The sequence below is a fragment of the Antedon mediterranea genome, chromosome 3 (assembly GCF_964355755.1).
Source record: "Antedon mediterranea chromosome 3, ecAntMedi1.1, whole genome shotgun sequence".
NCBI classification, from domain to species: Eukaryota; Metazoa; Echinodermata; class Crinoidea; order Comatulida; family Antedonidae; genus Antedon; species Antedon mediterranea.
The window spans coordinates 28,379,216-28,393,946 of record NC_092672.1 but is presented as its reverse complement, the minus strand read 5'-3'; the positions used below and the strand labels follow the sequence as shown (position 1 = coordinate 28,393,946).

At 35.3% G+C, this 14,731-nt stretch overlaps 2 protein-coding genes across 3 annotated transcripts; both read right to left on the bottom strand.

The window, feature by feature from the left end:
• Positions 1-3,616: 3,616 nt before the first annotated feature.
• On the bottom strand, positions 3,617-13,873 carry LOC140045145 (uncharacterized). Of its 2 annotated transcripts, none has more exons than XM_072089911.1 (3): positions 7,285-13,873; positions 4,809-5,062; positions 3,617-4,346 (listed from the first exon to the last, which is right to left on the bottom strand). In XM_072089911.1, the coding sequence occupies exon 1, from the start codon at positions 13,267-13,269 to the stop codon at positions 9,562-9,564; it is 3,708 nt and encodes a 1,235-aa protein (XP_071946012.1). In that variant the 5' UTR covers positions 13,270-13,873; the 3' UTR covers positions 3,617-4,346; positions 4,809-5,062; positions 7,285-9,561. The 2 variants fall into 2 exon arrangements, 1 of the variants encoding a protein (XP_071946012.1); XR_011844554.1 differs by lacking the exon at positions 7,285-13,873 and adding an exon at positions 6,289-6,299 and having other exon boundaries at positions 3,619-4,346.
• On the bottom strand, positions 8,017-9,393 carry LOC140044254 (uncharacterized). The gene has a single exon (XM_072088732.1). It carries the CDS (start codon positions 9,391-9,393, stop codon positions 8,017-8,019), a length of 1,377 nt encoding a protein of 458 aa, XP_071944833.1.
• Positions 13,874-14,731: the final 858 nt, after the last annotated feature.

Here is a 14,731-nt window from a genome sequence, read left to right as displayed (position 1 = left end):
GCTGTACTTGTTTTTAACCGCATAATGGCATTGAAAACAAGAATGTTTTATAATTATTATAGGGTATTTCCAAATATTAAAGGTCTGAAACAGAAACTAAATGTTACCAAACTATGTTTTTGAAAATCTCTGATATAATATAATAATATGAACATAATATTAAATTATATTGATAATCATGTCCTTATAAATTCATTTATATTTCTTTTGTGTAATATAGTTCATATATTATGTATTCAATAAATTGGTAAGGCCCTATACTGTTTATATTTAAGGAAAGTTTATATACACTATTATTTTATGCCTACCAATATTGTTAGTATTAATTGTTTATGTAACTATTTTGTCTAATTGCATTGATTTTTTGTATAGGCCAATGGCATTAATGTTTTTCTCAAAGCAAATTAGCCTAATAATGCCATATTTAGACACATAATTCATTGATTTCTGATATTCTGTACTTGTGTATGCATTACTAAAATAGTAGTTATTTTATTTCATTTATAATGTATGTATAAACATTTATTCAGTTTTTTTTTACCTTTTTAAGTTTAAAAAATATTAAAATACCTATCAACCTTTCTGTTATTGTTACTATTATAATATTTTTTGCAGAAGATTGATTTCAATAAAAAAATTTAAAACATTTAATTTGACTTATACTATACTATGTTAGTTCAGGAGATGAAGTGTGTGTTGGTAGAATCTGGTGTGTTTGAGGTTGGTGATGTGAGGTGTATTTTTGTGACTTTAAGACCTAAATTAGATGTTTTCTGAAGAAAAGAAGCGAATAGGCTTCCCAATAAAATAGTATGTAATAGTGTATATTAAAGTACATTGAATGAATTCGAGCGGAAAAATAACACACATAAAAAAACATTCATTTCCTTGTCGAAAAGCGCCCTCTCTAGTTTTCTATTAATTTATTAATAATTATTATTAATTAATGAGTAATATAAACATATTTTTTAACATTTGATGCTGGAAGCTGATTCTACTCCAAACAAAGTTTCATACCTCCAAATTTCATCAACGTATTCAAAGGACTTCAATAAATATCACATTGAACAATAAAAATTAGGGTTATGTATAGAATTTTGCTTAAAACATATACAAAAAACATTGATAAAAAATAGTTTTCGTATTCACAAACATTTGATACTTGGTATAAATGTTCAATATAGGTTGCTCCATCCATATTGCAAAAAAAAAAAAAACTATCGAGCCATATTACTGATTTTTTAATTTTACAAAATGTACACTTATGAAAGACCATACAATTCCAATGCATTTTTTAAACCTAATAACGATTTTGAAAAAAACAACCAACAAAAAACGTTCATGAATGAAATTTTGTTTCTGTGAATAGAGCAACCTATATTGAACATTATAAAAGAAGTTTCAAATGTTTTTAAATTCGAAAAGTATTTTTTATCGATGTTTTTTGTATATGTTTTTAAGCAAAATTCTATCCATAACCCTAATTTTTAATGTTCAATGTGATATTTATTGAAGTGCTTTGAATACGTTGACGAAATTTGGAGGTATGAAACCTTGTTAGGAGTAGAATCAGCTTCCAGCATTAAATGTTAAAAATAAGTTTATATTACTCATTAATTAATAATAATTATTAATAAATTAATAGAAAACTAGAGAGAGAGCTTTTCGACAAGCAAATGAATGATTTTTTATGTGTGTTATTTTTCCGCTCGAGTTTATTCAATGTAGTGTAATATACACTGTTACATACTATTTTATTGGGAAGTAATTATTTTTGTGTGAATCTTCTTGGAGTTGTTTGAAAGCCTATCCACTTACTTCTTTTCTTCAGAAAACATCTAATTTAGGTCTTAAAGTGACAAAAATACACCTCACATCACCAACCTCCAACACACCAGATTCTACCAACACACACTTCATCTCCTGAACTAACATAGTACAGTATAAATCAAATTAATTGTTTAAAATTTTTTTATTGAAATCAATCTGCCTCAAAAAATATTATAATAGTAACAATAACAGAAAGGTAGATAGGTATTTTAATAATTGTTAAACTTAAAAATGTAAAAAAAAAACTGAATAAAAGTTTATACATACATTATAAATGAAATTTAATAACTACTATTTTAGTAATGCATACACAAGTACAGAATATCAGAAATCAATGAATTATGTTTGTAAATATGGCATTATTAGGCTAATTTGATTTGAGAAAACATTAATGCCATTGGCCTATACAAAAAATCAATGCAATTAGACAAAATAGTTACATAAACAATTAATACTAATATTGGTAGGCATAAAATAATAGTGTAACGGTGGTATTTTAGTGTATCCGTTACTATACCATATAGTCTGAGCGGCAGGATTTCACACAGTCACAAAATGTACCAACAGCAAATATGGTTTATGGTCAGATACAGTTTTATTTAAATATGCAATGTAATACAGTCTGTTCTGGCTACATTACATACGTTTTCCTCTCTCTATTATAAATGTTTTATTCTACCAAGCTCTTTTCCTTCTCTTCTCTCTATTATAAAGGTTTTATTCTACCAAGCTCTTTTCCTTCTCTTCTCTCCTCTTACCAGTACATCCATATTTTAAGGAACGGTCCTAATTAATATGCATGTACTGGGAGGGGACTATTTAGTAAAGGGAACATTCCATGATGATGAGGAAACAGTAATTGATTAAGGATGTGGGTTATAGGAGAGTGAACAAAGAGTACCTAGGGATAGGAAGAAACCACTAGGAATGTTAATAGATGGAGTAGGGAGAAATAGTGAAAAAGGGTTGTTGACCTGATGGTCAGAGTGTTACATTAATTGGTGTGGGAACCAGTTGTAACGGTGGTATTTTAGTGTATCCGTTACTATACCATATAGTCTGAGCGGCAGGATTTCACACAGTCACAAAATGTACCAACAGCAAATATGGTTTATGGTCAGATACAGTTTTATTTAAATATGCAATGTAATACAGTCTGTTCTGGCTACATTACATACGTTTTCCTCTCTCTATTATAAATGTTTTATTCTACCAAGCTCTTTTCCTTCTCTTCTCTCTATTATAAAGGTTTTATTCTACCAAGCTCTTTTCCTTCTCTTCTCTCCTCTTACCAGTACATCCATATTTAAAGGAACGGTCCTAATTAATATGCATGTACTGGGAGGGGACTATTTAGTAAAGGGAACATTCCATGATGATGAGGAAACAGTAATTGATTAAGGATGTGGGTTATAGGAGAGTGAACAAAGAGTACCTAGGGATAGGAAGAAACCACTAGGAATGTTAATAGATGGAGTAGGGAGAAATAGTGAAAAAGGGTTGTTGACCTGATGGTCAGAGTGTTACAATAGTGTATATAAACTTTCCTTAAATATAAACAATATAGGGCCTTACCAATTTATTGAATACATAATATATGAACTATATTACACAAAAGAAATATAAATGAATTTATAAGGACATGATGATTATCAAAAATAGTCAATATAATTTAATATTATGTTCATATTATTATATTATATCATAGAGATTTTCAAAAACATAGTTTGGTAACATTTAGTTTCTGTTTCAAACCTTTAATATTTGGAAATAGCATAATAATTATAAAACATTCTTTTTTTTTAATGCCATTATGTGGTTAAAAACAAGTACAGCAGTATGCATATGTAGATACAGTACACATTATTGTGAGAACACAATTTCAATTATTTCTTTTTTAGTTATCAACCTAGGGGTTACATTTTTAGGAAAACATTGGTTTATTTTTTATATAAATTATATGTGCAGAAATTCGTTCTTCTAGCCTCAGATCATTCCTGAAGTTAGACATAAATCACCCAAATTAGTATTAAGTAATTAAATGAATAGTAGATGCAGTACAGTACAAATACATGTTTCAGGAGGATACTTTATGTTAAAGGTGATAATTTTACTATACTACTATATGGCAAATTAAATGTACTCATATAGAACAGTCAGTTTTTGAGCACTCTGGAGTGGTATGTGCGCTATAAAAATCTTATTATTATTATTATTACCAAGGTTAGAGGTGTGCCACAATTTGAGATAAGTGGACACATGACTTTTTCAATAGTAAATTCATTACCAGCATTATAAATAAAATTTTAAAAAGATGAGAATGCAAGTAAATATCAATAAAATAAAATAAAAGGGTCGTAATATGTCTTCGTCTCCAGTTCGTGGAAATTGAAGTTAGGATTCCATCATTTCAACAACAAAAACTATTCAAAATTTTCCTGCCAGTTTGCGTTCAAGAGTACAACCTGCTTAGTTTTTAATACGAGTACTGCTTTCTATACACACAACTTTGATTTCTGAAAAAAAAAAAATCTTTGTAATAATGTACTTTTTAATTACTGTAATAATCTAGGCATAGATTATGTGAGAGGACGATCGACTGTACAGTACTACCATAAGTCCTCTAGGTGGATACAACTTATTTCTTGTCTACAAAGTGTACAGTAGTATGCTAGTACTATTATTAGATTAGGTAGTTGGAGTAGTTTGGAGAGATACATCTATTTATTAGAGAGTACTTTATATTTATAGATATAATACCAATAGGTACCATGTATTGGGATGCAATTCAACAGTTATGAATACAAAAAACTCTGTATGCTTTTATTCTGGCTGTGAAATATAAAATTGTTAAATGAAAAAGAAAATTTAGGGTGATCATCCCAGTATTTACAGTCTAAATTTGATCTTTATGCAACAATAGGCATAAACGATTTTTTAATTAACAGGTATAAAAGCAAATTAAAAGCCCTACGTACTCTGTATGTTGGAGGAAATAAGCATAAGTGCAAATAAATCCTTGACCACAGGATGTAATTCACTATTTGGAATCAGTAGTACACGACTGTGTTGGACCATAATGTGGTCCAGGTTGACGGGCCAGGAATGATGGTAGTGCCCAGTATACAGTGTAGTTTAGCCTCAAGGCAATACCATGTAGCTGGATTAGCTTGGAGAAATACACTAGAGATTTCATGAGATTTGGTGTGTGATGATTCAGTTTGATAATTAGCTGTGAAAAAAAATTGTTGAATTACGAAGAAAATATTGTAAAATATAACAAGGAAGTTATACTATAGTATAATTAAGGGGTAACCGTAAAATATATTATAATAATAAATGCAATGGGAATTACTATTACTACTAATATTATGTATACAATACAATATTACAGTTAAATTCATAGGTCGATATTATTTTATTATTATAAGGAAATCTGTTTTAGAATGAGAAAAAACCGTCCCAACCTAGATTTGAACCCAGCTATCAATAAAGCTATAAAGCTATTGGTACGAGTTGACCAATTATTTGGGTACGAGTTAGCCAAGTTTGGTACGAGTTGATGGGTATGTTACGGGTTGACCAGCACCCTAGAATACGGATAAAGATCAACCCGTACCCCCATGCCGACTCGTTCCCATCCCATGGTAGAATACTACTTACATGTTAGTTTAGCCTAGCTGGGCTAACCTACCTCACCTCTCAAATGCCCTCTTGAAAAAACGCGACCGAAATTACTGGAACCCTACCCTAGCCTACTAGACCTAGAGGCTAGATAGTAGTGATCCGTAGTACCATGGAACTATAATAAATGGTAGACGTACTAGTACTGTGTAGTATATGTTAACATGTCTGGCTCCACGAGGCCTTTTTATGCTCATAGGATGGCTTTTTTGGGCGTCCTAATGTAGGCCTATGCCTATAGCTAGGACAGATTTCCCATTTCTGCAGGCCTGTAGCCTATGCTCTAGTAGGGCGGCCGGGTGTACTCTGGTCGATTCACCCCTGGTCGACTCGTACCCATGCCAACTCGTACTTAACTTCCTACCCTAAACTCGTATCCAACCAAATAATTGGTTGATTTGCCGCTAGACTAGTAGGCCTAGCCTAGCTACAATATTCATTATGCCCTGCTAAAAAGGGGGTAGTAACAAAGTGCGAGGCAGCGAGGCAGGGAAGGCATGCGAGGCAAGTCAGAAATTTATGCGAGGCATCGTTTTACCATCATCAAAAAATGCGAGGCATCATTTTATCATTTCTCAAAATTGCAAGGCAGGAAATCACCGAAATTGAAGTAGCCTAGCTAGGCCTAGGCCCGCTAGGCTAGTTTCCTTTTGCACCTGCCTTGTATTTTAACCAACTTTATCCTGAATACCACAGCTTAGAATTAGTAGGCCTACTTTAATGAAGAAAAATCACATAAAAGTAACAATAAATCCATTAAATTGGTGATTTTACAGACGTTGTTTTTCTCGCATTTTGCACACTCAATGTTCAATATTTTGATTTCTATGGAACGCCAAAAGAGCAAAATTAATTAGAGGGCTAAAAACTCTGTGGAATCCATTTATATTTAACGCATTATTTGGTGAAAATCAGGTACAATTTCAATAGATTTTGTCACTGTCAGTAAGGAAAAATGTTACTGTTCACCGGTGTACTGTTGATAATGTACACGGTTTCGGTAACCTTTTAAAGAATAAAATAGAAAAATTCATCATAATATCCTTAGTAGGATGTCCTAGGACTAGACTAGGTAGTGATGTTGATTTAGGATCGATTATTATTCTTTGAAAACAGAACAGTATCAGCAATAACATATTACAGCATTTTTATTGACAAATTAACAAATATATTGAAATAAAACGAGTTTTTCACCAATAAATGCATGAGAAATTGACGCATTCTACTGAGTTTTAGTCCTCTATTATCGTTGCTCTTTTGGCGCTCCATAGAAACAAAAATATTGAACATTGAATAAGTGAAATTCGCGAACAGTGTGCGAGAAACACGCCTGTAAAATCATTAATTTAAGGATTTATTTGTTACTTTTTATGTGATTCTTTCATTAAAGTACTCATGAGGTATACTTCTAAGGTGTGGTATTCACACGATAAAGTTAGTTATCAAATTTGGAGTAAAAATACAAGCGAAGGAAACTAGCGCCAGGTTTATTACAACAATAAATAAAAATCGTTCGTAATATACCTAGCTTACTAAAACAGGAATAGTGTATCATTATTAAATATTACACCAATTATTATTATATCAAAATTGATTAAATTATTTTCTACATAGGCCTCTTATCTAGGTTAGGGCTAAGCATATTAGCTAAAGTTTAATTTTAGGCCTAGTATTACAATTGTCGGACGTAAGTCTTTTTTCACACGCGCTCCAGAATTCTGTCGCAATTTTTTTCTTTGCGGCATGTTATTGGATCGCCATATCAGTTACCTTTTATTCACCGCCAGTTATTGAACTTGTCCTGGCAATCGCTGTTCACCTTATTTGCGAGATAGGTACACGTGTTTGGTACGTCAGGGAAACTCAATACGTAAGAAAACAACAACTCCTGCTAATTGTATATAAAGCCTTTTCTAAGCTTTGTGTATTTATTCAATCTGTAAGTAAACAGAAATAACCCATACAAAATGTATTCAGAACAACAATAATAACAATTTTAACGTACGCCCTCAACTCTAGCGAATCATGCAACAAACAAACTATAAACGCCCTCAGCGTCAATCAAACAATTAACTTACATAATTGTCGCTCCATAATACATGCGACGCCGCATGTCTAACCGTCAACGCACAACAGCGTTAATCACCGTATGAGCCTACTCGCGCTGTAGCTTATGAAGTATGATCGAGGCTAGCCTACTAGCTTGGCTTAATAAAATCACACTTAAGACTATATTAACTAACATAATTAGACTCACTTCTTTGGCAGGATATTTAGCTTCCCTTATTCATATACATTTACTGCACTTTATAGCTAAAATTACTATACATTTTGGCTGTCTATCACCCTTCCTAGTGACGACCTTTCGCCTATCGTATGACTTGCTGCAACTAACTTAAATCATCTTTTAATTATACAAATGTTTCTTCTTTTCTACGCATGCGTGATACAAGCGATCGTTCTATAACGATCCATCCTCCCCCCTCACAAAAAAGGGAGTTATTACATATAACCTTCCGTAGGGTAAATAACTACTATTTTATTTATTGGTCTTCGATATTTTCCCGTTTGAGTTTTGACTTGTACATTTCTAACTTTTCCATCTGCACCAGGATACACTTCTATGATCCTTCCCAATATCCATTTTCCTCTAATTGTATTGGGATCAGAAACTATTACGATGTCATTAACTCTCACATTTCTCCTATCAGTATTCCATTTTTTCCGAGGTACTAATAACGGGAACACGTCTCTTATCCAACATTTCCAGAAACTATCAACGATGCGTTGCACAAACTCGAATCGGTGTCTTGGATTCTTCGTATCCCGAAATGGTCCATTTGATATTCCACTTGATGCTCGTCCTAACAAAATATCATTTGGACATAAATAGCTACCATCGTCCGGGTCATTCGGAATTCTTCCTATTGGTCGTTGATTCACTAAGTTACTAACTTCCATGAAACAAGTTTGCAACTCAAACGGCGTCAAGGTTTGTTGCCCAATGGCTTTTCTTAAAGCAAGTTTACAGCTCTTGACTAGTGACTCGGCACATCCGTTTTGGTGCGGTGCCAACGGCGTTGTAAATTTCCATTGTACTCTTTTCTCGGCGCAAAACTCCTTCAACTCCTTTTCACTCCAACCCTTTACCATCTGTTTTAACTCCTTTTCCGCTCCCACAAATTGGGTACCATTGTCACTTAAAATTACAGATGGCCGTCCTCTTATGGCAAAGAATCTCCGTAATACTTGAAGAAATTCCATAGAAGAACAATCGACCGCAACTTCTAGGTGCACTGCTCTCGTATTCAAACATGTAAATATCACCCCGTAGTGTTTTGTCGTTTTGTTTCTACCAACTTTAACTGTATATGGCCCAAAATAATCGCAAGCAGTGTAAAGAAACGGTGGTGTGAATGGTGCCAAACGTTCAGTAGGTAGCTCAGCCATGAATTGATCTTCCGTTTTATGATCTATTTTCTTGCATTTCACACATCTAAATTTAACAGTTTTCGCTAATTTAGCAACTCCTATAATCCAATATCTTGCTCTCACTTTGCCAGCCGTAACTGCAACGCCATTATGTCCTTGTTCGTGCATTTGACAAGTTATAAGATATGATACACGATGTTCCTTTGGCAGAAGAACTGGATGTTTATTATCGTAGGCAATTTTATTTTCTGCACCACCAGCTCTACCCCCAACGTAAATGATGCCATCTTCTTCGAATGGGCTTAACGTTTTGAATTCTCCCTTCTGTATTCGACTGCGCAGCGAATGCTGCGATTTGCGAATCCAAAATCTTTCTGAGTCTTCCATTTCTTGAGGTGTAAGCGGTCCTTCAGTGAACACTAGCTCCTTTGTTTGTTTAGAACGCATGTTCCTCACGAATCGATGTACGTATGCTGTTACTCTGACCAACTTATTCCATGAAGATATTCTACTTGGATCAATCACTTCTACACAAGCATGAGTTAGAAAAACATTCCTTTCTGTCTTTTTTTCTCTGTCTAATTCCCTCTGATCAACAATCGATGTATTTACAGGCTAATCCTCCTCAGGCAAGTATAAGAACTCTGGTCCAATTCTCCATCTTCCGTTAAGCTGTTTAACTGGTATGCCACGTGATACATCGTCTGCTACATTATGCTCACCGGGGACGTGTCTCCATTGCGACGGCTCTGACATGCTCTGTATTTCTCCAATTCTATTTGATACAAATGACTTAAAGCCTCTCGCTTGGCTTCTTATCCATGCCAAAACGATCATGCTGTCTGTTAAGAAGATTACTTTATTGAATTTGATTCTGGTTTCGTCTATTATAATCGTATGAAGTCTCGTAGCTACCAATGCTGCTTGCAATTCAAGCCTAGGAATTGTTAACTTCTTGAGCGGTGTTACTCGTGATTTCGCTGCCACAAATTTCACATCAAATTGATTATTATCTACTTTCCAGCGAATATATGCACACGACCCAAATGCGTCTTCTGACGCATCTGCAAACATACATAGTATAGGCTCTTCTGTTGTTGTTGGTGGCGTTAGACACCTATCAAAACTGATAGTATTTAGTTCCTTCATTTCTTTGAATAACTTCACCCACCAATCTTGAACCGAAGTTGGTAAATCTTCATCCCAGTCATAACCCTTTTGCCATAAGTGTTGCATTCCGATTTTTGCTCTAATCAAAAAGGCTGCTGCAAACCCGATCGGATCAAAAATCTTTGCAATTTGACTCAAGATTTTCCGCTTTGTTAAATTTGGCATTGTTTCTGAATTGTTTAATTCGATGTTTACTCTATACTTCAATTTGTCTGATATGGGCTCCCAAACAGTTCCCAGTACTTTCTCCTCTTCCGAATTTTGAAGCAGTTTAATCTTTACTTCTCGATCCGATTCCGTTGACGTCAGATTCTTGTTGGATAACCAACCCTTAACTTTAAATCCGCCCTTTTTCAAAACGTTATCAAGATTCTTCGTTAAAACTTTCGCCTCATCAACAGTTGTTACAGACTCACATATATCATCCATGTAAGTATTCCTTTTGAGTACTTGTGCGGCCTTAGGAAACTGGTGACGTCCTTCTTCAGCTGTTTTTCTTAGTGCTGTTTGAGCCATGGCTGACGACGGCTTGTCTCCAAATGTTAACACGGTTTTCAAATAGACGTCTATTTTGGAATCAATATTTAAGTTTCTCCATAAGAATCGATGTACATGCTGGTCTCTTATTGGAATAAGTACTCGATGGTACATCTTGGATATGTCTCCAATTATGGCTGTTTCGTTCTCACGGAATCTCAGAATCACTCCGAACAGATCATTCAACATATCAGGGCCTTTCATCCAATATTCATTCAAGCAATGTCCCTGGTACATGGCTGACGAGTTGAACACGATTCGAAGTGGCGTACTTTTCTTGTCTGGGCGTAACACTCCGTGATGAGAGATGTAATGTACCGGACCGCCGTATGATGATAACTCTTTGTCTGATAACTTTCTAGCGAATTTCATGTCTACCATCTCTTTGATTTGGTTCTTATAAGCTTTTGCATGCTCAGGATTCTTAAGTAAGCGTCTTTCCATTGAATACAATTTCTTTTCAGCTTGTGATCGGTTATTTGGTAGTTGGTTTGGATCCCTTTTCCATGGGTATGGTATTAACCACTGGTTACCCAGTTTGGTACAGGAGTCTGCTATTATTTTGGCTTCTTCTGACTCTATCGGCCCAATTTTACTTGCTTCACAAGAACACGTTTTAACAGTAACGCCCATAGCCTCTGTAGTCCAAAAATCGGTTAAGTCTACTGGTTGTGAAAACTTTACATGTAATACATTGTTTGACGGTCGATCTTCTGTCACTGCCCCAAAAATCACCCAGCCTAATGGTGAGTTTCGAGCAATTAGGTTGCCTGCCTCTCTAGTTTCACCAATGTGTATGTTTGGGTGGTCAATTCCAATTAACAAATCTACATCACCATGTCCTCGATAAATATCCTTGGTATCAATTTTGAAACGTCTCGCTATATCAGCCACGCATATTTCTTCCACGTCGTCACTTATAGACGGAATACCAATAGCCTTAATAATAAACTCTTGTTTGCTTCTCATTGGTCGAATACGGGTTTTATATATCTTCGTAAACAACTGTTCCTCTTCTCCGCCTACTTTCTTTATCGTAGTTACCACTTCCTTTCCTTTAAGATGTAATTGTTCTGCAAGTGGACTTCTTATTAAACTGATTTGAGCGCCTGAATCCAAAAGCACATTTGCTTGACAGCGTGTGTCTTTTCTACCCAATACTTCTACTACTAATACTGGCAATATTGATGAATTTCCTATAGAGGTTGTAGTTACTGCTTGGCTTCCTTCTGGTATGTGCAGTAGAGGGTGATGAAAATACTTGCATTGTGCCCCTTTCACTACTTGTGAACACTGTCTTCTTCTATTACAGACACTCATGCCATGACCTTTTTTTAGACATCCAAAGCATGCCTTGCCAGCCTTCATCTCATTTAATCTTTCTTGCGGTGTTTTCTCTTTAAGCTTGTTACATTTATCCGTCCAGTGACTGTCCGAACTGCAAATCCAGCATTTGTATCTTTTTGTTGCGGCTACTTGATTTACTTGAGATACTTTCGTAGTACTGTTGGATCTAACTTGAGCAGTAGCCCTCATTCGTGATTTCATTTCTCCCATCATCCAGTTGATCAGCTCGTTTAAAGTTGCTTCCTTATTATCTAGATGACGAAACCAAACTTTTTTGTCTTCAATGCTTAATTTCTGCTCTATCATGGCTAACACGTGATTGTTGTCCATGTCATTCGGTCTGCCAGCTTCCTTTAATGTGTTATAACTTCTGTTTATTAAATGTGTTAATTCACAAAATCTGTTCTCTTCACCTTCCTTAAGTGGCTTGAATTTGTTTATATCTTGAGCAATTGCATCTGCTATAAACCTTGGGTCACCATATACATTATCCAGATAGCTCCAGGCTGCTCGGTAATCTTCCCCTAAGCCTCTAATCAATTCCAGTGGTTTTCCTTGCAGACTGGATCTCAGAATTGTTACTGCCTCTCTATTACTATATCTTGACTCTATAAATTGTCGGAAGTCGGCACGAAAGATGTAGTAGTCTCTCACATCCCCTGAAAACTTAGGTAGCTTTGGCCTTTCAATTTTAAATAAATCATTTTTTCTTGAGGATGGGTTGCTTGGCATCATTTGAGTATCGGCTGCATCATTTTCATCTAATTTTATAACAATTTGACCTTGAGCAACATTTTCATTATTTCCATCGATCGCTTGACCTCTATCAGCTTCGCCATCAACTATTACTTGATTTGCCTCTAGGTTTTCTTCGGCTCCTTGCGCTCCAACTTGTTGTTCTGGCATTTCCTGATCTGGTATATCGTTTTGCTCATCTTGTTGATCAGCTTCTTGTTCTTCGTCAACATCATCACCAATAGGATGGTATTCCTTATTTCGAATGGAAAGTTCTAGGAAATTATCTTGGCATTCTAACATCCACTTCTCTTGCCTTTCACAGTCTTCATCATCTTCGATGACATCCATTAGCTGATCGTGTTTCGTTTGTGTAGATTCGTATGCTTCACTTACTTTTAAGAAGGCTTCGTTTATTTCATTTTTTGGGCGATTCCTTTCTATCAGGGTTCCCATTGCGTTTGATAACCTTGTGAATTTAGCTTTGGCATTGCGTCTTTGTCTTTTTAGTTGTCGTTCGTTTTCCTCGGCCATCCCGAAGAAATTGAATTGTTGGTACGTCAGGGAAACTCAATACGTAAGAAAACAACAACTCCTGCTAATTGTATATAAAGCCTTTTCTAAGCTTTGTGTATTTATTCAATCTGTAAGTAAACAGAAATAACCCATACAAAATGTATTCAGAACAACAATAATAACAATTTTAACGTACGCCCTCAACTCTAGCGAATCATGCAACAAACAAACTATAAACGCCCTCAGCGTCAATCAAACAATTAACTTACATAATTGTCGCTCCATTATACATGCGACGCCGCATGTCTAACCGTCAACGCACAACAGCGTTAATCACCGTATGAGCCTACTCGCGCTGTAGCTTATGAAGTATGATCGAGGCTAGCCTACTAGCTTGGCTTAATAAAATCACACTTAAGACTATATTAACTAACATAATTAGACTCACTTCTTTGGCAGGATATTTAGCTTCCCTTATTCATATACATTTACTGCACTTTATAGCTAAAATTACTATACATTTTGGCTGTCTATCACCCTTCCTAGTGACGACCTTTCGCCTATCGTATGACTTGCTGCAACTAACTTAAATCATCTTTTAATTATACAAATGTTTCTTCTTTTCTACGCATGCGTGATACAAGCGATCGTTCTATAACGATCCAGTGTTGTTCCTAGAGAATGGAATGTCAAAAATGTCTTTGGCACGCCGCTCAGAGAGAAGTCTGTGCGTTGCTGCTGAAACCACGTGCTATAGGAGGGGAATGCACCACAATCCTCTGAGCTGAGGGCTGAATCATTCCGCTACCTGCTAAATAGTACAGAGGGATTTTCCATCTCTCGGGTCTACCGGATCTAGGCGCAGGGGTGTGACAAAATATTATTTTCACTCTGCTATGTTCGAGAGACATGTGAGTGAACACGCTCGAAATGCCAACAACATTGCAGTCATTTGATGAGTGTGTCGCTATAACAATTATTGTTTATCGAAAGTTGAATACTGTCGTTCAGATTTTTGAACCGTAGTTTGGGCACTTTTGTGAAAGTAAAATTTGACACAATATGACTTGAATGAAAAAACAATCGTTACATAAAAATAAACAACATGATGAGTGTATACACGAATCTATTTAGATACGCTTGTATCGATTGATTATTAGGCCTATAATATAGCATAATAGCACGTTAAGATATGCCTCGCACCTTTTTGAAATTGTAAACTATATGCCTCGCATGCCTCGAACTTTTGGAAATGATAAAATGATGCCTCGCACAAATATTTGGCATGCCACGCTTGCCTCGCTGCCTCGCACTTTGTCCACACTCGAATGCATATAAAGTGCATAATATCACTCTGACGTACTCTCACGGTCAATGAAACGTCGCGGTTTTCTAGGCACTGAAGCTAGCTACGAAGTGAACGCGAACGCTTTTTACTGTATAATTATTTTCCCCGACAAAAAGTACACGTGTTCCCTGA